Source organism: Botryllus schlosseri, chromosome 2 (genome assembly GCF_051294905.1).
Source record: "Botryllus schlosseri isolate E-star chromosome 2, Bs_hap1, whole genome shotgun sequence".
NCBI lineage: Eukaryota > Metazoa > Chordata > Ascidiacea > Stolidobranchia > Styelidae > Botryllus > Botryllus schlosseri.
The window spans coordinates 18958070-18982328 of NC_137237.1; the positions used below are offsets into that span (position 1 = coordinate 18958070).

Consider the following 24259-nt stretch of genomic DNA (forward strand, 5'->3'; position numbering starts at 1 on the left):
GAAATCGCCAAGTTTATGTATCAGTTCCACTGCGGTCATTGTCCCGAATATTTCAATGACTTCGGAATCAAAAGCTCACTAGTACAACACACGCGCGTCCAAGTCGTCCAAATATCATATGATCGACCGAACAGATCATCGCTCCATGAAATATGCCGGAACTGACGTGTGGAACTATAGATAACGAAGGTAAACCGGTTTACCTTAGTTATCTATAGTGGAACAGTATCCCGGCGGTCATCCGACTGTCGAGGAGCATGTCCAATGTCCATTGTCCACATTGTCCACATTCAAGTCGAAATACAAGCAATTACTACTAAATAAATACTAGTCCATCCTCAAGATTACCGGAACACGACCTGACCTATCGATCTCGTCTTCCATGAAATGCCACCCCATTTTTGTCGCTTGCTTTTTTTCTATTCTATCTTTTACTTTTCATTCAGTGTGCAAGTGCATGCCTCCTCTTTACATCGCCTAGGCTAAGGTGGTTGTCTGATTCCATAGACTACTCCAAGTCGCTTCGACACCTTCCTATCTTTTCATTGTATCGCATTTTTGTGGCGTATTAAACTGATAAAAATTGCTAATAAACCAATCATGATTATATAGCTTAGTGCAGTGATCACTGAACATGAACAGTTTTGTGTACAGATCCGGGTCTGTCAATTACATCTTGCCTGTAAACGATAGAGTGGTCGCCATTGGTTTGTGGCAGCTGATTATTTAATTTATTCGTTATTTGGATTTCGAATTCGGGATCCTGTAGCGGCGGCGTCAGGGTATTTACCTGCCATGCAATCATTCTCTTGCTGGAAAAATGTGACTTGGGGAGAAGACCAATGGATACAGGAAAATCAAGTCCACCAAATCCAACCTTATACATCACAGATCACACCAAAGCCAACGCCTTGGTACTTCGTATGCTTCCTTCCCCTCTTCTCTTCCCGTAACCTGTTACCTGCTTCTGCCGGGTATAATATCGTACATTTTTTAGTTCTGCTGGAGATATGTCAAAAGAACGAAGTATAAGTCTGATATAAAGCACAGTTAGACCGTTTATGGGAGATGCTAGATTCGCCAGCAATGTGACTTGGAAGATGCGTTTGTATCATCAGGTACCATGTACATTGTCAGTGTTGCCCGATGGCCATGAGCATCTTCAATCACTGTCAAGTGTCAATCAGCAATGCTGAGGCAGCTATCATTTATTTTCATCTTTTATAGTGGTTGATTATCTATTTATGTATGTAAACTTTTGTATTGGGAAGAATCGAGAAGAATGTCCAGGTAAATTCTTACTGATGATTTCATTTGTTTTGTATGCATCTATTCAATGATTGATTGATTCGCTGATAGAGTACATGCCTTTGCCTTATGTGTCATGTTATGTATATTTGATAATTTCTTGAATAGTTGGTTTGTTGATATCCCTAAACTCAGTTTGCAGTTATTATAATTATATCACTTGAATACACCACAATATTTCAATACAATGAATACATTGCACGAAGTCGAAACAACATAGAATAGCCAATCGATCAAATACCCAATGATAAAAGTAAAAAAAAGATATTGTATAATATGAGATATATACACTTATATACTGTACATGGAATGGAAAAATGAATAAAAAGGAAATCATATAATGGCAATGAGGAATGAGAAGGAAGGGGCATGCTTTGGTAGGTGAATCGGTATGTCAAATCGTGATCCAAGAATCTTGAGCACCTTAGAGATTCTCCTTGAAGGTGTTGATTGAACAGGCTTGACGACTGCATGTGGCTGACGATGTACTGAACATGGTCTTTGATTATTATCCACCGTCTTGAAAAGAATAATTTCTTTAATTATTTTTACTTCTAAATCTTAACATTCAATGTTTTATTCCAGTTCAAGAAGAGCTGGTTCTAGCGGCAATGCTCACGGCTCAAATCAAATTGGCCTCAATCAAATTTGGGAAGATCTAAAGCAAGGAATGGATCAGGTACTTGTAGTGTTGTAGATTTTTTAGTCGACTCGATATGCCCATAGCATCAGCTTGAAACTCGTTTTGTTTATTTACATCACTTCGGGGTTGACAAAATGGTTGCCAGTAAACTCGCCCCAAAGTAAATTCGGCCCGTCGAATTCGGCCCTCGGTCACTTCGGCCGTCGGTGAATTCGGCCGTCGGTAAATTCGGCCCTCGGTAAATTCGGCCAGGGCCAGAGTAACAACAACAGTTACAATACCATTATCTAACCTGAACCCTAACCCTAATCCTAACCTAACCCTAATCCTAACCTAACCTAACCCTAACCCTAATCCTAACCTAACCCTAATCCTAAACCTAAACCTAAACCTAATCCTAACCTAACCCTAATCCTAACCTAACCTAAGGGTAAGGGTTAGGTTAGGTTAGGATTAAGGTTAGGATTAGGGTTAGGTTAGGTTAGGATTAGGGTTAGGATTAGGGTTAGGGTTAGGTTAGGTTAGGTTAGAATTAGGGTTAGGATTAGTGTTAGGGTTCAGGTTAGGTAATATTATAATTATGTAATATAATACACATTATTAGTTCGTAATACAATTTCACACAATGTTTTGCGAGGGCCGAATATACCGATTGAATTCGGCTGTCGGTAAATTCGGCCCCGTAAACATCGGCATATATATATACATATATATATTTATACGCATACCCTGTTCTCCAAATCACTTGATAATAATATAATTATGAAATTAATTCACATTAATAGTTGGTAATACATTTTTATAAAAAATTCTCCGAGGGCAGAATTGACGGAGTAACCAGTGAATTGGCCGGTGAATTCGGCCGTCGGTAAATTCGGTCCCCGTGAATATCCGCGCTATCTCCCGTGATTACGCGATCTACGCATACCCTGACATCCAAATCACTTAATAATGGTATAATTATGTAATTAATTCATGTTAACGGTTGGTAATACATTTTAATACAATATTCTCGGTGGGCCGAATTTACTGATGTAATGGCCGAATTTGCCTGGGCCGAATTTACTTTGGGGCGAGTTTACTGGCAACCGACAAAATTACAGAATTTGTCTGTTCATAAAGCCTTTATTGAGCCGCTTCATTGTAGCAAATTACTGTGTTTCTGCAATGTCACCATGAATAGGCAGTTTATGGTGTGTGTTCATATATTGAACATTTAAACCAGAGGCGGGCGAGCTACGGCTCACGACAAGTTTTGTGCAGCTCACGAAAGGCTCCAACAATATACGAATTCAGTGATATAATTGCGTGAATTACCTGATTCAACTTATTGCAATACATTTCATCTCCTTGTAGAGAAACGACAGTTTCATTTTATTATACCAATATTATTTAGCCCACCACGGCAATCCCGCATTTGAAAAATTTCCGGTTACTAAACATCCAATATTTGGCAATACAAATTTCATACTTGGCTGGCAAAGCAGTTGATTCCGAGTATAATGAACTTCATATCATCGGAATCCGTCAATGCATTGCGAAGTTGGGTTTGAAATTTTCATAATTTTGCTTTCATTCAAGCATGACAATCAATAATTTTGTATGGGTTTCCGTCCCGCAATATTGAGGGTATAGTCTCTGAGTAATATTTATATTTAGTATAATAGAGCTTGAATTATTCTTCATTCTATCATGTACCGTACAATTTTACATTTTTCCTTCGAGCACTAGGTGAAGGGCTGAATAGGCCCTCGAAGTTTGAACCTTTTCAAAATCATTGATGTGTGACAAACTTATCGACGTAGTTGTGAAAAATACATGCATCGATTTTGTCAAAGTGCGTTATCATAACATCATCCAAAACAGATAGCCACTCTGAAATTAGCTCAGAGCTATATTGTGTCTAGGCTGTCTACCTCACTTGGTTTTTGATATGGGTTTGATATTGTTTCTCTATCTGTCTTTACCAATATTTTCTACGTTGCATTTCTGATTCCCTGTGAATGTCATTTTGTTTAGCGAGACCTAATCTTATCTATCAGTCAATCTGTGTCATACAATGTCATGCAGATGCGGCTTTGTTACAATCATCACAATTTCTTGTAAAGTTATGTCAACATCATAGCCTGCAGAAACGAGTTCGTGTAATGGTTTTGTGTGGACACGGTGCATCTTTAGTGATGGATGGTCAATTTGATTGATTCTGAATTCCGCTCTAACTTCAGCCCGCAACTTGGCTTGATAATCTAAGATAGCCGAGATGTATATGCTGATGATGATAATTCTGTCACATTGTCTTGATCACAGTGTGTCTTGTTTGAACTTGAAGTTATGTACTGTATTACCTGAATCACAGAGCAGTTAGTGACAACTTAATGACCTTAGCTCATTCACATGTTCCGAGTCTCACCTGGGGTTTATTTGATAACTAATCCATGCAAATAATATTCATTACAGCAAGATTTACACAGGTCTTTCTGCTTTAGGTTTATACAATGAAGCGCATGCTGAAGCCGCGGTACATGGAACTGTACACGTAAGTTGATTTTGACCAAGTTCATATTAATTTGTTCAAGCAGTGCCTGTGACCAACAGGCCAAGATTAAAGTCTGTTCAATGTATATATTGCTGTGTCTTCAATATCATTAAGGTAAGACATGGTGCGTGTAACCACATCTGGCATCGATACAAATTTTATCGAAACTTGCTCTCCTAATGTTTCCCAAAACATGGATAGATATCCCCGAAAGGTGGTATTGTAGGCTAGATCTTGATTCTGACATGTACCACTGGGCTGCTATGGGGTATATCATACAAAACTTTTGAAAAGTGGTCACCTGCTCATTGATTGCCGTCACAAATGAATCAAATGAATTTGATATGTTAAAAGGTAGCAGGTAGGTAGGCAATGGGGCATGTCTTGACTGACAAAGACATATATGTTCCTGAAATTATGACAAATTTTAGATTAGCGCCTAACCCGAAGGGGCCAAGACTAATGTCTCGAAATGCTACATCGTAGAAATCCAACTTTGAGACATGCCTGTAGACCAGAGGCGGTCAACTTCTCCAGTCGACAGGCCGGATATAGGAAAATGAAGTACTTGGAGGGCTGGATTCCTAAATTGATAGAGTAAACGTGTGTTTATCCACCTATACAAGTTTTACATATAGCCTACCTTTCCCATATTTTATACACCTATAAAATCGTATTTAATGAATTTATTAATATAATATACTTCTGTAGCTGTTGAAGTCGATGAGATCCGTGATCGATCAAAGTTGTCGACTGGTTATTTGAACTTTGATTGCATGTCGGACGTAGAAACCCGTGGTAAAGACAGCACATGAGTGTCAGTTGGAGTGGAACTGTGGAACGCAGCTTTATCTGTTCATTTTCACGGTCAAAAATGTTAGCTCGCAAACGTACGTAAGCCCGAGCAGAACAAGTAGTTTCACGGCCACCTTTCGCGGGCTGCGTTATCCATGTCAGACCGAAAACTATATGCGTCGCCGCTTAAAACCCCTGCGCTGGCCGAATTGTGCCCGCCCCTGCTGTAGACAATGCCAACAACTGTGTACCATAATTCTACACCAGTGTAAACATACTTGCCTTCCCAAATTTTTCTCGTGTAGTTTCTTTGTTATGCAACAATCACAACAGTGTAACTCCTCAGTATCGGAACTCGTTTCCTGTCAAGATTGCAGTCATGAATGCCAGTCTCCTTTGTCTTATTTAGACTGAATGCGGTCAAAATCTCAAATCCAATGTTGCCTACAATAGATTTTCATGCAGTCAAATATTAGTATTCTTCCCTGAGGTTCTTGCATGATACCTTTAGATACAGGGTTACCAATATAGGTTACACCCAACGATATTAATGGTGGGTCTCGCTATCACCGTGTAAGGAAACTTCAGCATTGATAACATTGATAACTTTAGCATTGTTAACATTTATTGGCGAGTTCGATACATTGAAATGAACTGAAAATGTATATCATGTCGATATGATAACTCTTCATACGTTCCAGCACTCAATCCAAAAGTTTGCGGGGGATTATACTCTTAGTTATACACGACTATGAGCCGTTAATTTGATGTTAGTAAAATTGTGTTTTCATAGAGACGATATATAAGGTCTATATGACCAGCAGAACTCAACATATATCCTGTCGTCTATTATATTTTTGTGGCATATCTGGTGGTCAATCAGAGCCGCAAGAAGGCTACCTTGGATCCGCGATTGGGAATCACTGGTTTAAAAGTAGCCTACAATTCATTTCGGAAAAGCTATATGCGAAAGCTACGGACACTTTTAAACGAACTTTGTTAAATTCCGAGAGTACAGTTATGAGACACGTGGTAGTATGATAGAGGCTATAGCAAACAGCAAAGTCGAATTTTTTTCAAAGGATACCGAATAATCACAATCAAGTTGGTGTTCTTTAACAGGACTCGGCCAGCTTCAATTGAACAACGAATAAATATACACTATCAAAAAGTCAGCATTAAATGAAGTTTCCGATATTACATTGGAGCTGGGTACATTAGCCACAATTAAAGGGGCACTGCACTCCAAAAATGATGTGGTCACAAAGTGAAGGGCAAAACGAAAGAAAAATTTTGGCCGCAGCCATTATCTTCAGAACGCCACCGTAATGAAGCTGCAATGTATTGAAATTTCCACAGGGGCTCCACGCTCCAGCAGTCATGCAGAGATCAAACTTTATATAGTTTTCAGTTGATGTTATGAAATAAATATGTCGTACACGCCAAGGTGGTTTAGATACCACGTTCAACGGAAGATGTCCAGTCAGGAGATTTATGTCAAAATCGGGCCCAGTGTATTCTATTTCCTTCATGAATATGAAACCATCATGGTGATAATAATCAATAGTGAATGTATTGATCAAACTTGCATTTACTCAATTCACCAAATTCATTCGTACACACCGCGCAGTAATGTAATGGGAATCTGCGTTTCGTTTCAGGCATGTTTACAATTACTGCACAAGCGTCCAACACAGCGGAGCGTCAAGGCAACTGCCCGGCTCGTCCACCAGCACAAGTTTCAAGGCTTCCCCGAAGAAATGGCACAATTCGCAAAGCGCCAACTTTGTGGGACACGAGCTGTACAAAAAGCTGAGGTCGTATCTGCAACAGTATTTGTCCGGCATATTGCAGGTGTGACCAATATTGATGTGCAGTGGAATTTTATTACGATGCTGGCAGATTGGGAAAAGAATTACCCGTCATCGTTTGCAATGATAATGTTGAAACAAAGTTTTGGGACTAAAAGATTCTAGGCCCACTTATCCGATGGATGTCTAGCAAATGATAATGTTGATTTCTGTAGGCTCGGCTCATAATATTTAATGGTTAAGTCGAATGGGCAGTTTATTTTTCACCAATCTTTTTTTTAATGTGCAGGAAGGATTTGATTTGATGGGAGAGGACGTCCTGCACTTCTATACGCGCCAGTGGCTCGGTTACGAGTTCAGTAGCCTGGTGTTGAATGGCGTCTGTGCTTACTTGAACCGTCACTGGGTGGTCAGGGAATGTAATGAAGGCCGCAAAAATATTTACAAGATATACTCGGTAAGAAGAGTTTGTGGTGAATGAACAGTTGTCTTGTATGTCGGTTTTATAATTTGTGATAGGAATTATCCTACAGTGTCCCGAGGTCTAGTATTTAACAGATGTTCAAATTTCAAGGCTTCACGGCTCAATGTTTTATGTTCGGATCACGGATGACATGAGTCCTGAATAATGAATAACAAACTGACATCATTCATAAGAGTATGTCATTGATGCACAGCTTGGGCCGATCCATACTAAGCTGGATTGCCAGCTAATTTTGAATGAGGTTCAATTCAAAAGATGATTGAACATATTTATTCTAGTATATCAAGCGGTAATGTGACTTTTACGGGAATATGCTGAACGAGTCCTTATCAACAGTGGTTAAAAGGGTATTGGATGTAATTATACAGCCTCGCAGATATCAATTTATCAAGATTTGCCTGTTGTTGCGAAGTATAGATGACAGTTACTTACGCCGTTCCATAACATTTTGAACAGACTGGTAGGTGTAGTTCAGCAAACACTACACACCTTTGTTGTCACACCTCGTTGAATAGCGAGTGATAAGGCACGGTATGGACCCGTACAGTATAGTACAAATGCAGAGCCAATAGAAAACAAGTATTGCAAAGTCATAAAATGACCTCAAGAGTAATTTGGTGAGCCTGGTATCAACGTCTCTTTTCAAACTTTGTCAATTTCGATGTTAGAATCTGTGCGATAGGAAAATTGACTTATTTTGGATTGTAATGATTTTAAACCGACCTCACAATAATCATCATGAATATCTTCTCTTCCAGCTCGCTCTGGTTATTTGGAGGGAGAATCTGTTCAAACCTCTGAATAACCAAGTCACGTCCGCAGTTTTGAAGCTTATTGAAAAGGAGAGAAACGGCGAAATCATCAACACCAGTCTGATAAGCGGTGTCTTGAAGTCTTACGGTAAGCGAGGATGTTCTTTTGGACCGGTGAATCACTGTTTGTCATTACGCGGTATGAAAATGTTTCGTCAGGATTTACAGTTCCCAGTTATATGGTTGCCGTAATTATATTTCATGAATACGCTGGGGAGGTCAGTGGTTGACTGTTTTGAATTAACGATACTAAAGAGCTGATGCATGATCAAACGGTGTCTTCATGGTTAAGAGCATGCGGACGCTTTCAGCTAATTTAATAGCAGAATCTGCAAGCTCCATCTCGATAGTGCTTGAACTGCACACTGTCCGGTGTCAAATAGCAAAATGTCTGAGAATTGATGTAATTTTGGCAAGCGACCAATGTAATTAGTTAGGTCTTTTAGTCTTGCATAGTTGAAAATTACTATTTTGAAATATAATACCTAATCACCTGTTGCAAGCTGTTGTAAATTATTGTTCGTACTATAACGTATTTTGTGTGCAGATGATATCTTTGTGAACAGTGGAGTTGATTTTGTTTATACATTAGATTTGGACAAATGGACATGTTACTCGATTGCTTTTGAAAGTGATCATTTCTGAAAATATCAGAAATGGTAAAAGTTAGCTCGAGACAAATTTGAATTTTTGAAACGGAAGCGATTGTGAGGAAATAGCATTAGTAGACTACTATAGATGGGGTCGCATGTACGTTGCTGTTGTCAGAGGTTTACATTTACGGTGCAAGTCGATAGAGCTTCAATATTATACACCAGAGAACAAAGGGAAAAAGGATATTGCCTTTTTGCCTATTGTAATTCCCCCCCCCCCCTCGGCACCGGCACCATTTTCATGTTTCCCCAGTAGCAAGACATCAAATTGGACCAGGTTTAGAACATAGTAATTTGAAAGGATCACTATAGTGCCAGATCCGTTTATGACAGCAAAGCTTTTTCTGTGTGCTGCAGCAATTGAAAGCCTTCTCGCCCTACAATTCTCTCAAGCTATCTGCATTATTTCGAGAGAGTTCAGGTTTGCCAGGCAGGCTAAGGACTGACTCTTCAAGTATTTGTTCGCACAGTTGCCATCGGAGTTCAGGATCTCAATTCACAGATCAAGGTTGTGGCAGGAATTCATCCGCAGGCAGATTATAGAAATAGTCCCGGCAGCGGGACGAGGTCAGCTCGCGATGGAGGTTCGTTGCAAAGAGTCTTTTCGTTTTACAGCGTGATATCGCTATGGCTTTTGTATTGTTTCATTTTGTTTGTGACTGTGGTGTGGCTGAGGAGGTGCAACATGGTTATCAGTGAATTTGGCATTTGGTGAGTTTGACATGAGAAATGTAACATCTATTATATTTTTGTCAGAGATGTATCATTATCAATACTGTGTCAAGAATTTTGAAAATGAAGGCTCACTGAATATTAACGTGAATTGTGATATACGAAACTTCACGAATTCGGCACCAGGCACTCACTTTGAATGTAAGCCTATATGTTTATGTGTTTGGTTTAGGGTTAGGTGTTAGGTTCAGAGTAGGTTTGGATAAGGATTAGCATTAAGGGCTGCCAAGTGCCGACTTCACTGGTAACCATGGAATCTTGTACTACATTTCTGGTGTATTTCCATCATGATTCCTGATATATCTCATGTTATGTTCTGTTTAGTCTTGCTACTGTAAACTAACATTTTATTAGTGTTTCTAAAGCATTTGCGCAAATTACTTTGATCCCATACGATCTGTGCACTGCACATTGCGCAATGTATTGCTCCGGGACAAATGTTGTCGACAATATGATGTTCAAGGAACAATGCAAATGTGACTATGCCATACTTCAATCGTTCATTTGCTACCATCTCCATTTTCAAGCATCGTGGCGGATTAATGGCTTTTGTATAGCACTTGCAGTCAATTTATGAAAACTTGATCGAAACTGTCTATTGTGTCTCGCTACCGTATCCGACTAATAGCTAGGTAATAATTTCGCATAGTCATGCTGATGAGGTGATTGTGTACATGTGTTTCCCCCTCTGAATGTTTTGCTGGTAGATTGTGATATCATTTTGCCGTATTAGTCACTTTCATCTCCAGCAATCACATGCTTTGGCGATGTAGCTGTTCGTTAGGCCTCCATACACGAATACCAGTAATAACTGTAATCGCTGGAGGCTGAAATATTTGTCATCTTCAGGGCAGAATCAGCTGATATCGAAAGAAGCGCTTAGACCTATCAAATATAACACAATGTCAACACATTGTTGCCCGGAAATAGAAAATTTGCATTTTATCTTAGACACTACAATCATTTCATAAATCATACTTTGGTGACCTTTTGCCTTGTAGTTTCATGAATAATGTATTTGCATAAAAATAATGAGTGTAGGATATTGCGACTGTCATCCTGTCACATAACTTGATTTCAAATTATTCATTCTACAAAGATTTTCATTGAAACATCCATGTTCTTAAAGCCATGTTGCTCACCTACACATTAGATCAGTGGTTCTCAACCTGGGGGGCGTGAAAGCATCTGAAGGGGACGCGAAGAAGCGGTCAACTGAAATTTTTTTCGTGCTCTGCCCAAGTTACCTCCAATTCACGCGTGTTTCTCTCTATATAGCCTAGACCGAATTTCATATTTTTAATTCTCTCATCAACAGTCATAACCTTCCATGTCATCAAACAATCTGTTGGATTTTGTGATATGACGATAAGGGAGGCGCGAAATTTTTCACTATCGTAAAGGGGGCGTGTCTAAAAAAGGTTGAGAACCACTGCATTAGATGAAACCACCAAGCAATATGTAATAAATAGTCTGGACGAACTGTGTTGTTTCAGTTCAAATACAGTACAAGCTATTTCCTGTTATCAAGTTTATAACCTTTATGACAACAAAAATATGCTATATTTTGTTGATTTGAACCTTGTGTGTACTGTGATGACCTGATTTGTGTGAGGTCTCTCTAGCTGCTTATGCAGTTCTGACTACTGTCCACAAAGTAACTGTCGTAAGTCTCCGTTGGTTGAATGCTCCGACATCGTGATGGAGACCGCTCAACATACCTCGTATTATTATATTGTTGGTCTTGATTGGGGTTTATTCAGTTTCTAGTACAAATTACCAACCGAGTCTAGATAGATGATAGGGAAATTAGAGTTCATCATTCTCAGGAAAATATTATGTTGATACGAATGCAGGTCCAACTATAATTATGATTTTCCTCATTTGACACTGTTTTCTGCGGATAAATACAGAGAGAATTCAATTCCACTCAACGGAAAAAGTGATTTCTTATTCATGAGTATCAGTAGAATTCATGCCTTTGGAAGAGGTCTAAACGGCTTTGAGTAGAAGTAAAAATACCTAATTTATAGTGGAATCTCTTGGTCTAATAATTCGTTTTTGTTGAGGACCACTAATATATTTTCTGGAATTGAAAATTTCATGTGTTTCTGTGAGACAATACTACAAAGGTCAACAATTTTCTGTGAAACGGAGGAAACTACTGATTGATTTTTGATCCTAAAATGGCAGTGTAAACCTGTCTATCTATATCCCCGTCGTAAAAGAGGAAAAGATCCGAGAACAGAACCGGTCGAGTAATGCACATCCTGTGTGAGGTCTTGGAAAAAGCCAAAATACTTGGTTCCTGGCCACTACGCCCTGCACCATCAAACCTCACACATGCAGTTAGCAGCCGAGAGCACGATATCTGCCAATTTCAATCAAAAGTCTGCCTTTGATACAATCAAGGGAACTTTGCAATCAACGCTTATGCGCTATGCAACCATTAGTCTTGCAGTCCGTACTATTGCATGCTTGCTGTAGTATTGTAATCTTCATACCCCTACAATATCAACATGTTATATCTTTGTGCCACAGTCGAACTGAGTTTGAACGAAGATGAATCCAGTTCGTCACCTTCTACGAAAACGTCTCGCGCTACGACGCAGTCGCTGGCCGTCTACAAGGAATCTTTCGAGACCCTTTTTCTTGAAGACACGAAGAGATACTACACTTCTGAAAGCACGGAATTTTTGTCGCAAAATCCCGTCACCGAATACATGAAAAAGGTGTGAAGTGTATTTTTATAAACAGAATTTTCAATACTGTACCATTTGCTTCCGATAACGCCTGACAAGTGTCGACTGAAAATATTAGGGTTTATTTCAATACGGTTATATTGTTCAATTGTGACATAGGCGGAGTCGCGCCTTGAAGAGGAGATGACCCGGGTGCGGTTGTATTTGCATGAGTCGACACAGGAGAAACTCGCCAAGACTTGCGAAGAGGTTCTGATACAAAAGCACATGGATCAGTTCCATTCCGAGTTCCTGAATTTGCTGAACGATGAAAAAAACGAAGGTACTGGCTTAATACTTCCGACGGCAATTTACCGGGGAAAGTCCAAGAATCGCAAGCGAGTTTGTTCTGTCCGTATCGTGTGACGAGTTTGACTTATTTTTGAAACTTAGCTGGTTCTCTGGGCCCTCTGTGCCGTAGACCGAATTTTAGCTCGCCATTGATACAACGATATGCTCTGAAATGCGGTATGAATGTTGTGAATTCCAGACTTCCGTATGAGTAGATTTTGCTCCAGTTGAGATCTAGACTGCTTGACTACGATGGTGTGTGGAAGAAATTACAAAAGGGAACAGCGTTATTTTACAATTAGATCCACAATAATTGTATGTTGTCAGGACTAAAAAGCCGGTCAAAACCGCTTTCTGCCTTCAACGTGAATCGTCAATTTAAATCGGCAGATTTTCTTTCGAGTGTTTGGAAGTTTTGACGGCGGTTCCTTGTTACAAGTTTGTCATGCTTCGGCAATCGTGAGATTTACTGTGAATGCTCTTGTGTAACACTTCAATAATCGCATGCCAAGGAACATTGAAATTTTTTGTGATCATGATCAAAGTTCCCTGTAAGATGCCCACGTGCGCAAATGCGCAGTGCTGAGACGGTGTCTGCGCACAGAAAATCTGAATTGATGACCTATTTTTAGTCATTACGCACTGTTGTCCAAGGTTCTGCACAGTGAGTTGGTGAGTGTGCGCAGACACGTCAAAAATGAGAGGGAACATTGGTCATGGTCCCATAATGCGCCTTACACCTGATGTTTTCTTAATTAAAAGCTCTGTTAAAAATCCCGGATTCATATTTGTAAGTTTTTCCAATGCGCCTATTTTCAGATCTCGGTCGTATGTACGCTCTCGTCTCAAAAATTCAAGACGGGCTCGGTGAAATGAAAAAGCTTTTGGAATCTCATATTTACAGTCAAGGCGACGCGACGATCAAGAATTGCGCAGAGCTGGCCATCAACGTCAGTATCCTTTTTTTTATTACTGATACGGAACAGTCTTGTTTATTGCACGGTCTCTGACTTCACTTAGGTTTCCCTAGGTCGACTTTTCCTCAGCCTGGTAAAAAGAGTGATCCTATTTTACTGCTTCACGGTCTGCCGATGGTACCCTATACTGCAGCTCTCGTCTGATAGTATTACTGGCAGCTATAGGTGTTTGTAAGGATAAGATGTGGGATCTCAGATTTATCACTTGTGAATTACAAAATGTTTCAAGTACGACCAACGCTTCTTGCTTTTAAACTTCATCTTAATTGAATTTTTCAAAGTGGAAAACAGTTTTGAGGCACGTTTGCGCCATGTTTACGGGTGAAAGTTTCATAACGTGAACTGAATATGTATTGTCGAAAGTGGCCATTTAAACTATGCGATGTCTCGACCAAATGTAAATACTATTTGTGATACTACTTCCTAGAGTAATTTTGATATCTTCATTTTCTACTTTCACTTGAAGCAGTTTTGTTGTCTTGGAAATTGCTGCCTCTACTTGGAGTTAAGTAAAAATTTACATAACTTTTACTTTTACTTCAACACCAATAAATGTACAACCAAATGGTCCAGTATATTACACGGCTTATTTCCTGCGTTTTAGGATCCGAAACTCTACGTGAACACGATATTAGAAGTCTACCGACGTTATAGCGCGCTCGTGTCTTGCTCTTTTCATAACGACACTGGATTCGTGGCGGCGTTGGACAAGGCCTGCGGACGTTTTGTGAATAAAAACGCGGTGACCATCGCCGCCAACAACTCGTCGAAATCTCCCGAACTCTTAGCAAGGTGAGACGTCGAAAATCGCTGTTTAGCCGAGGCAGTTGTGGAAAAGTTTACCATTTTATGGCGGCTTCACTGTTGAAATGTTTGAAATTATGAATCGCAATGTGAAGGCACGGCCACAAGCCAAAAGAATCTCTCGAAATTCAATTCTTGGCCGGGGTTTGAGCTTCGGCGCTAATTATAACGTGCCATGAAAATTTGAGCTCTTCCACGATTCAATGTCCAAATCAGCGGTGGCCAAGTCGGTTGTGGCATCGCAAATGACATGAGCCCTGCGTGGGTCTTGATCTCCGCCAAACTCCTCAAACTAGCATAGCTAACTCCTGCGGCTTGTTTAACTCCGGTTAAGGCTTACCGCCCGAACAGCTTTGCATAAACTGACTTACCGTTTTTATAGGTACTGTGACTCGCTCTTGAAAAAAAGCGCGAAAAATCCCGAGGAAGACGAATTGGAAGAGACTTTGAACCAAATCGTGAGTCGACAGCTGATATCTCGAACCAGGACAGTGCGTCCAACTGCTTTTTTTCTTCAGCTGATCGTGTTCAAGTACATCGAAGACAAGGACGTCTTCCAGAAGTTTTACATCAAGATGTTCGCCATGCGTCTGGTGCACCACACTTCCGCCAGTGACGACGCGGAGGCGTCCATGATTTCCAAGTTGAATGTAAGCATTGGGCAGGGAAAGTTGATTTTTGTGTATGATTTTCACCTGTTTTGGCTCCTTTTGCTCCGCATTACTGTGAAGTAATAATCAAACCTCACGACGATCATGAAGTGCTATGAAATTACCATGCTGCTGAAATACCAAATTATTTTGGAAGGCGCGTTACTGGGATCCTCTGAAGTCATTATTACTGTTATGATACCATGATAGATATTACTCGTAACACTTGATAGTTACCAGGCACTGATGGTTCAGCATTCACAAAATCAGAGACTACCAAGAAAACGACTCAAAATTATTGTTATTGGTGTAATGAACGGAATGCACAAAGACTCCAGACAGAATGCAATGTACCTTGTCTTGTAAATAAGACTTGAAAAACGTTGAGCCATTCGAATGTTCCCAAGATATTGGCTTTTACTGAAGCGTAGAAGACAAATGACAGCTCATATCTTATTGAGCTGTAAGTCTGTTTCCTTGTGAAAGATGGATTAAATAATAGACGATAGAGCAACTCTACATCAAGGTCTCAGCTATACTGATATACTGACTAATTTGTTGTGGAAACACTTCACTGCTAACATATTTATGTATCAAAGCGCATCATCACATATCTTATTACATATCATCACATATCGAAGCACATCATATTCCTACGTATCAGCACTGCCGTATGCAGAATCGCACATAGGTCAACTTCATCGGATGTGTGATTTCACAAGTTTACATGTACACCAATTGCTTTTAATGCAGCAAACTTGTGGCTTTGAATATACTTCGAAACTGGAGAGGATGTACAAAGATATGGGAGTCAGCAAAGATATCAACAACAGATTCAAGACTTCTCTCAGCGAGGACCCGTTGGATTGTGAGTAACTTTTGCGCCTGTCGATATCTCCAGTTATATGACCCCGGGTCTGCTTTCTTTCCAGTGGACTTTTATATTCAAGTTTTGACATCTGGATCGTGGCCGTTTCTTCAGTCCGTGACGTTCAATCTGCCGGTTGAGGTCAGTGTAACTAATGTTTGATGCTTTAGATCAGTGGTTCTCAAACTTTTTTTGGACACGCCCCCCTTAATGATAGTGAAAAATTTCGCCCCTCTCCTCATCGTCATATCACAGAATTGAACCAGAAAGCTAGCTATCCCATCCCAACTGATAGTTTGATGGCATGGAAGGTTTATGACTGTTGATGACGGAATTCTCAAATATGAAATTAGGATTATACACAGAGGAATAACTATGAATTGAACGTAAACAATGCAGAGCGCGAAATTTTTTTTCAGGTGACCGCAGCTTCGTACCCCCCTTCAAATGCTCTCCCCCCCAGTTTGAGAACCACTGCTTTAGATGCTACGACTAGTTGCGGGGATGTTTGATTACGCTCATTCGACTCGCTTAACTACTCATAGATGAGATTTCCGTCGTATGCCACTTTCAATAAATATTGTATTTGTCAGGTAGAATTACTGCTTTTACTTGAATTGTTCGTTCTGGATCGTAAATCTTGATTTGCAACTAGATTATCGCAGCCGTGTGCTGTATATGCATCTAATCTAATTGTTATCGCACAATAAAAGTGATTTAAAATTTGTTCGTACATCTACAGCTGGAGAATAGCCACCAACGGTTTTCCCAGTTCTACAACAGGCAGCACACTGGACGCAAGCTGTCGTGGCTTTATCACAAATCAAAAGGGGAACTCGTGACCAATTGTTTCAAGAACAGATATACCTTGCAGGTGAGACTGGACAATGGGCTGTCGTACCAACGTAAAAAGCTTAAAAAAAAAACGGTTACGTTATTGCACATCTACGCCTTTCGTCATTGTGGGTATGAATTGACATCGAAAAATGCCGATTACGAGCAGCCGAGAATGTAAATACAACAAATTAGAATTCAAGAAATATTGCCATAGTCGATTCGAACAAATTTCCATTTTCTTCAACTGTCCTTTTGCTGACATTTTGCAATTTGTCTTTTATTGAATGGTCAAGGTGACTTTGTCAAAGCTAGATTGTAGGAGAGCAAGTTTTGCTGAAATCTGTCTGTGCACCGTGTGAGTTGTATATCATTCACGTGGCGAGTGATATGCGATGATTTCCCTGGCACACCATCTTGCCGCGTTCCTCTGTATTATTGCTAGCTCTTGAATCTAATTGTTTGTTTCTATTTTGCCAGGCGTCTACATTTCAAATGGCAGTTTTGCTGCAGTACAACTCTAACCTATCTTACACCGTTCAGCAGCTGGCCGACAATACTCAGCTGCGAATGGACATTTTACTTCAGGTAGTGTCGCACTGCGACTCGATTTTTTGAAAAGTAGTTTCAATATCACGTGCATTGTTCAGGTCCTGCAAATCTTGCTCAAATGCAAACTCCTGGTGAGCGAATCGAATCCGGATAAGCTCGAGCCAGACTCGGAACTCTCTCTCTTCTTGAGCTACAAAAAGTACGCTTTTCTCTTATGCCAACGTTGTTGATTACGCTCGCGAAGAATTACGAATGTAGCGAATGATATGTTAAGTAGGCGGCGGCACTATCAGAGTTAAAACGAAGCTCTAATTTTCTACTCCGGTACAAGCAGTGAATTCAGAAGCAGGTAGAACTTTTGAGTAGGTGAAATTAGATTGAAACGACCCAAATTTATCCAAAATCGATCCACTAAATAAGGTCTATGAAGTAAGAAGTCGGCGGTCCGGTTTTAATATGAAGTGAAACACAGAACAGAGAACGCCTGCCTAAAATTTCTGACCCCACTGATTGGATAACTACACTTGAAATCCCACCAATTACAATTAGTTGTGAATACTTCAGAATTCGAGAACTACAAATGCCAGAACCCGTCGTCATTTTCGTATTTAGAATTGTAGCGTAACGCATCTCAACTACCGCATGGAACATGATTATCGCCAGTCTCGCATCACTGGTTTCGGCTGTAAGATTCCAGTTCATCGGCCCTTTGGATCCAAAAGTCTATCTAAATATGATTCTACTCACCGATCGATCCATAACTGCAGAAGTTGAACATTCTCGAATTCCTCATCTCTTCCAGCAAAAAACTACGAGTCAACATCAACGTGCCAATGAAAACCGAGCAGAAGCAAGAACGGGAGTTGACCCACAGAAATGTCGAAGAGGACAGGAAATTGGAAATCCAAGTACGTCTCTTAGTGGTTTCAGTGACTTCGTGTTGTTGTGCTACGAATGCCTTGCCCGTTGTGTGTGTCTGCCTTTTTTGGTTAAGCATCATGCATGCAGTGTGAGTTACCGAGATTTACTTGCGTCTCAAGACAGGTGGTTTTGCTATTGACACAACTAACGTACGCTCAGAGACCCGGGCAAGTTTACATCCTGTGACCGAGTGTCACCAAGAGTCCTTGCTAGTTCATCAGGGTTGCTTTGATTTCCAGTCTCCAGCATGCCCAGTTTTTTACCCTCAGACTTGCACCCTATCTATCCGATTCTCGTTTTTAACACAGCTACTTGTATTGAAAATAGAAAAACGGTGACTTCCTTTCAGAAGCGTGATGTCACAACACAGTAGCGATCATTGTTTTCATTTCTGAATTGTTCTTTCGTCGCACAGGCCTCCATCGTGCGTATTATGAAAATGCGGAAGCACCTAAAGCACCAGCAACTCCTCAACGAAGTACTGTCTCAACTGTCGCAGCGTTTCAGGCCGCGCGTTCCCGTCATAAAGAAATGCATCGACATGCTGATAGAGAAAGAATACTTGGAACGCGTCGAGGGCGAGAAAGACACTTACCGATACCTGGCCTGATGATGCCGTTCACTTCTTTTCTCTCGCTTGTGTGTTCTTTTAGTCCCCCGTCTGTACCGGCGCACAAAATATTTCGTAGCGGCCGACCCCCCACCCCCAAATGCTTGATTTTATTGTTTTATCTCCGTTTCTCTTATACTGCCTCGTTTCATTCTACTGTTGGTCGCGTTTCCAAATCGATTTGCTTCGCTCGTCATGAAATATTCGATAGATCCGAGCGGCGTTTGGATACCGGGCCTCGGTTTGCACGTGTTGCGTTGGTGTTGTCTATGGTTACCTTGGGTCTGATTTGCGTGAATTGACCCGCCTGTTCTTTTTCGATGTATTGTGGACGCCCTTGCACAAGCGGATTACATTTTTTGTAACTGGTCCATCCGCTCTTGTGTACTTCGTTCGTCGATGTATTGTTGACGCCCTTGCACAAGCGGATTACATTTTTTGTAACTGGTCCATCCGCTCTTGTGTACTTCGTTCGTCGATGTCGTCTATTCGACCTGTTGTTGTCTGCCCCTGTAATCGGTCAATTGACCCGGTATTAAGTTTCGAGTTGTGCTGTTGAAGTGGTCATCCTTCCTTTGCTTGGCGAATAAATTTATTGGGTTGACCGAGTTCGTGTGCGTGGAAATGGTCGGGGGAGATGGGATTGGGAAGTAGGCGATGGATTTTTCGTACGTGTAGACAAGTGTGGACGAAAGGCATGTTTTCCACTTGTTCTGCACTTACCACATCGCAATGGGTCCGTGGCATCAGTTCACCGCTAAAACAAATCGATGCTCCCAAACTTCCATCCTGTGCGGTTTGCATTTGCTGTAGGGGGTCGTGGGAATGTTTCCTCGGAGATTGCTTGTTGACTCCCAACCGACGGCTTTATCTTCGTGTGTAGCCTACTAGCTTCCGCACCCCAAACCCCTTACAGGGGGGGGGCGAGCTCGAAAGGGACCTAAAATGGTTGGTGAATTAACATGAATTATGAAATATTTTTGGACATTAATGCTGGGCGCGATTTAATAGTGCCAAACATCTTGATTAAAGGGTACCCTTCCCCCAAGTAAAAACACGCACGTTTTATACAAATGTGTATTTCGGTCAAGACGCGCCAAGACATGAAGTTTTAGGCCATGTAACAAAAGTAACATGCGACTCCGCGAAGTGTGTCTGTTAGAACGATCGGCAGCGAGATAACCTTGGCCAAAAAGGACTGCCCTTATGCTGACCGAAAACTTCCATACAATGATACATATGTGCATGACTGTTCATGTTCAATGTTCATAGGCGTCTAAATGACTGGCGCCGAATGTTTCAGTTCCACTGTTCCAATTACTCTTCCCCCACGCGGAGGCTTAACGTGAATCTAGTTAATATTTCCTCGTCTCGACACAAAGATTGGCGTTCCGGCGTGCTGTGCGGCGACGCAACTGAGCCCGGAGTGAGTCCCGGTGAGTGAGAGTTTTCTGTTCTCGGCAAGGGGTGGGAACCCTGCCCAGTTCCCAGTGTTTTGAATGTCTAAGCGAAGAAATCCAACTGAGCTGAGCACGGATAAACGACGAGAGTAACTGGTAGCCAGAGGTGGTCAGTAACGAAGTACTTTTACTTTTTCGAAGTACTCAAGTAGTTTTCCTCTACTTCTAGTACTAACTCAAGTAGATCTAATTTTCGCTACTTCTACTTCGTAATATTTTGTGATCTACTTACTTACTTTTCTCTATTTTCCGTTTGTCAGTAGAAGTAGTTCAATCCTCCAAGGAAGATAGTCTGATGAATTTCGGGGCTGTTTTCACGTAGTATTAACATTTAATTTTCATAAAAGTTGAGTAAAGCCCAGAATTTTCGTCGCGCTTAGCGCGCAGTGGATACGGATTTACCAGTATGATTTCACGAAAGTATCGGTGAATATATAATTTAGGTAGCGTGTTGGCGTGGTTCCGTTCACACTGCATTGTCGCCCTTCGCCCATATGAAATATGTCATCACAGTAATGGCTCATCACAACATAGTGTCCTATATGGTGTCGACACAAGCAAATCGCACGGTTCAATGAAATTGTATCACGTCACAGTTTCCATTTGGCTACAGGCAATTTGACGGTGATTTTTGACCGGCTTGCCGAGCATTAAATTTGATGAATCGGGTATCAATCGAAAGCTGACTCTGCACTGATTACGAAAATATAAATTTTATTCCGCTCGCGGCCCTGGAACCCCCACAATCAGCCCCCAATTATTCATTGTCGAGTAGATTGGCAGTGTGACGCAACAATGCTGTCTGGCGGAACGAGAGACTAGCTCAAGAGCAAGGATGCGGCCGAGCGGCGAGAGTGGGATCAGCTGACGTCGCGGCAATAGCAATGTGCAACCGCGCCACAGAGAAACGCTGCGCTGTTGATACTTTTTCTATGCGTTTCGGTACAAGCGAGCACACACCAGCCTTTCCTTGACTTGTAAGGGTAAAACTGGGTCCACAGAATGTATTAGGGCCCTACCAATTTTCGCGCAATATCCTTCAGCTGATAAAGATATGTAGGCTACGTCCAAGTAGTCTACATTGGATATGTCAAATTATTATGATATCGATTGCCTTAGCCCGCTTGTTGCGTAGGGCTCCAGAGACACGTCGCGCTGTTGATGGCGGGTGTCGATACTTTCTATAGTCGCTTTTATGGTTAAGTGTGAGCAAGGAGCATTGAGCATGAGCTTACATTACAAGCTTTTATTTGATCCGTATGGGTAGGACTTGGTCCGCGAATGCAGCAGGTAAAATGTTGATTGTTGAATAAAGTTTAACAGCAGGAGTGTCGAATTAAACTGGTATCGCTGTCCGGATTCAATCCGTTACTAAAAAGCTTGCGGGCCATACCTGCCAAATGATTCCAAAATGTTACCACCAAATTCATACCTTTGTTTTTCACTGGAATATATCTGATATCACTATAAACGTTGACGTTGGAATTTGGTTTAGCATTTTTCAATCACCAAATAGTTTTTTTGAATGCCGGGGACCTTTTGCGTCAAAAGTAATACAGTGGTATCACAGATATTTGAATTATATTCATTCTGTAGCCTGTATATATATTCCTAACGTAACTTACGTAAAACGGATTTGCAGTATTTTTTCGCATCTGTGAATAACTGAATGTCCATTGTCCATTCGGCCAAACAGAGTTTGCACTTTTTCGCCTTCTCGGAATTTGGCAAGGTCACCGACGTGGTGCTTATGGGGACTAGAGTGAAAACTCAACACTGTAGTTGTATTACTACAATATGATATATTTACATTATCTAAATTTGCTGTCTTGAGTGAATCTTATTACTTGAAAGTATATTTTTCTTGCTAGGAATATCTCTAACAGCTGAAGGATTGCGCGAAAATTGGTAGGGACCAAATACATTCTGTGGACCCAGTTCTACCATTACAAGGAAAGGCTGGTGTGTGCTCGCTTTTAGAAGCGCATAGAAAAAGTATCAACAGCGCCACGCATCTCTTGAGCCCTACGCAACAAGCGGGCTAAGGCAATCGATATCATAATAATTTGACATATCCAATGTAGACTACTTGGACGTAGCCTACATATCTTTATCAGCTGAAGGATATTGCGCGAAAATTGGTAGGGCCCTAATACATTCTGTGGACCCAGTTTTACCCTTACAAGTCAAGGAAAGGCTGGTGTGTGCTCGCTTGTACCGAAACGCATAGAAAAAGTATCAACAGCGCAGCGTTTCTCTGTGGCGCGGTTGCACATTGCTATTGCCGCGACGTCAGCTGATCCCACTCTCGCCGCTCGGCCGCATCCTTGCTCTTGAGCTAGTCTCTCGTTCCGCCAGACAGCATTGTTGCGTCACACTGCCAATCTACTCGACAATGAATAATTGGGGGCTGATTGTGGGGGTTCCAGGGCCGCGAGCGGAATAAAATTTATATTTTCGTAATCAGTGCAGAGTCAGCTTTCGATTGATACCCGATTCATCAAATTTAATGCTCGGCAAGCCGGTCAAAAATCACCGTCAAATTGCCTGTAGCCAAATGGAAACTGTGACGTGATACAATTTCATTGAACCGTGCGATTTGCTTGTGTCGACACCATATAGGACACTATGATCACAACGTTCGAACCCGATGTTTCGCAATCTAGCATTTCCTTATCACATCGTAATCTAGCATGTCCATTGTCCAAAATGTCCATGGCGTGTCCTAATCTGGAAAAGTGGACTCTGACTTTTTTTAGTTTTAGAGCTGTTTAGCATACCACTATCGAATGTGACTATGGAACGGAAACTCCTGTTTTCCGATTGTTAAGTCACGCTCGACTGAATCTAGCGACTTTGGTCAATCGCAGCGCAACAATCGAACAATTTGCCTTAGGTTAAATGGCATATCACACTTATAGATACCCGACTTTGATAACAAAATTACTACACTAATCAGTCAGTGGTAATCTTGAAACTGGCAACAGTGTTAGATGACATCATCAAGACATACAATTCGGAAGCTAGTCGCTCATCTGGGTATGCAACACAATCAAAATCAACATAGACCGATAGCGGCTTTTGCGAAAAATCCGTTACGCGCTAGGCTGCGCGCACCTATATACTCGACTTCGATAACGAAATTACCACCGTAATCAGTTGGTGGCAATCTTGAAATTTGCTACAGTGTTAGATGACATCATCAATATATACAATTCGAAAGCTAGTCGCTCATCTGGGTATGCAATTAAAATCCACATGGACCGACGCCGGCTTTTGCTAAAAATACGTTACGCGCTAGGCTGCGCGCACCTGTATAGCCTACTCGCGTAAAATCTATTATGCGATAGCGCACTTTGCGCATACATATGCAATATACAAATACACGAAATTTCAAATAAGTATTTCGGCGTCGGCCATTATTTATCACCCTATGGCGGGCCCAAGACCAACGTTTTGGGGGGGCTGACGAAGTGCTGTTACATTCCTGCATCCAGCCTATAGGCCTGCCTGCGGAACAGATTTTACGCAAAAACCTGTGTTGCTCTATAGATTTTGAAGGTATTTCCATAGCGGGAGAGATGACGAGATTTCGTATCTATTATTCCCCATTCGGATTATGCGTTCTAACTCTGTGCGAAATTTAAAGGCTCTTCCTACACGGTTGGATCAGTAATTTCGTTACCGAAGTCGAGTATGTACTGTATAGATGCGCAGTTGCGCACTGTGCGCACAGCCTAGCCAATAACGGATTTTTCGCAAAAGCCGTCATCGGTC

The 24259-nt window shown here is 41.2% G+C and overlaps 1 protein-coding gene and 1 long non-coding RNA gene across 3 annotated transcripts; one reads left to right on the forward strand and one right to left on the reverse strand.

Annotated features, from left to right (window-relative positions):
• The first annotated feature begins 1221 nt into the window (after window positions 1-1221).
• LOC145434009 (cullin-1-like) lies at window positions 1222-19631 on the forward strand. Of its 2 annotated transcripts, XM_080311284.1 has the most exons (20): window positions 1222-1290; window positions 1894-1987; window positions 4438-4487; window positions 6944-7136; window positions 7383-7550; window positions 8336-8477; window positions 9513-9626; window positions 12316-12506; window positions 12636-12798; window positions 13626-13756; window positions 14388-14575; window positions 14970-15045; window positions 15106-15237; window positions 15991-16105; window positions 16170-16246; window positions 16848-16979; window positions 17420-17527; window positions 17590-17690; window positions 18294-18399; window positions 18828-19631. In XM_080311284.1, exons 1-20 carry the CDS (start codon window positions 1283-1285, stop codon window positions 19020-19022), a joined length of 2484 nt encoding a protein of 827 aa, XP_080167410.1. In that variant the 5' UTR covers window positions 1222-1282; the 3' UTR covers window positions 19023-19631. The 2 variants fall into 2 exon arrangements, with proteins under 2 accessions (XP_080167410.1, XP_080167411.1); XM_080311285.1 differs by lacking the exon at window positions 9513-9626.
• LOC145434010 (uncharacterized) lies at window positions 19131-20126 on the reverse strand. The gene is made up of 2 exons (XR_013913251.1): window positions 19468-20126; window positions 19131-19387 (listed from the first exon to the last, which is right to left on the reverse strand). It is a non-coding gene; the product is annotated as an uncharacterized LOC145434010 (long non-coding RNA).
• Between the last annotated feature and the right edge of the window lie 4133 nt (window positions 20127-24259).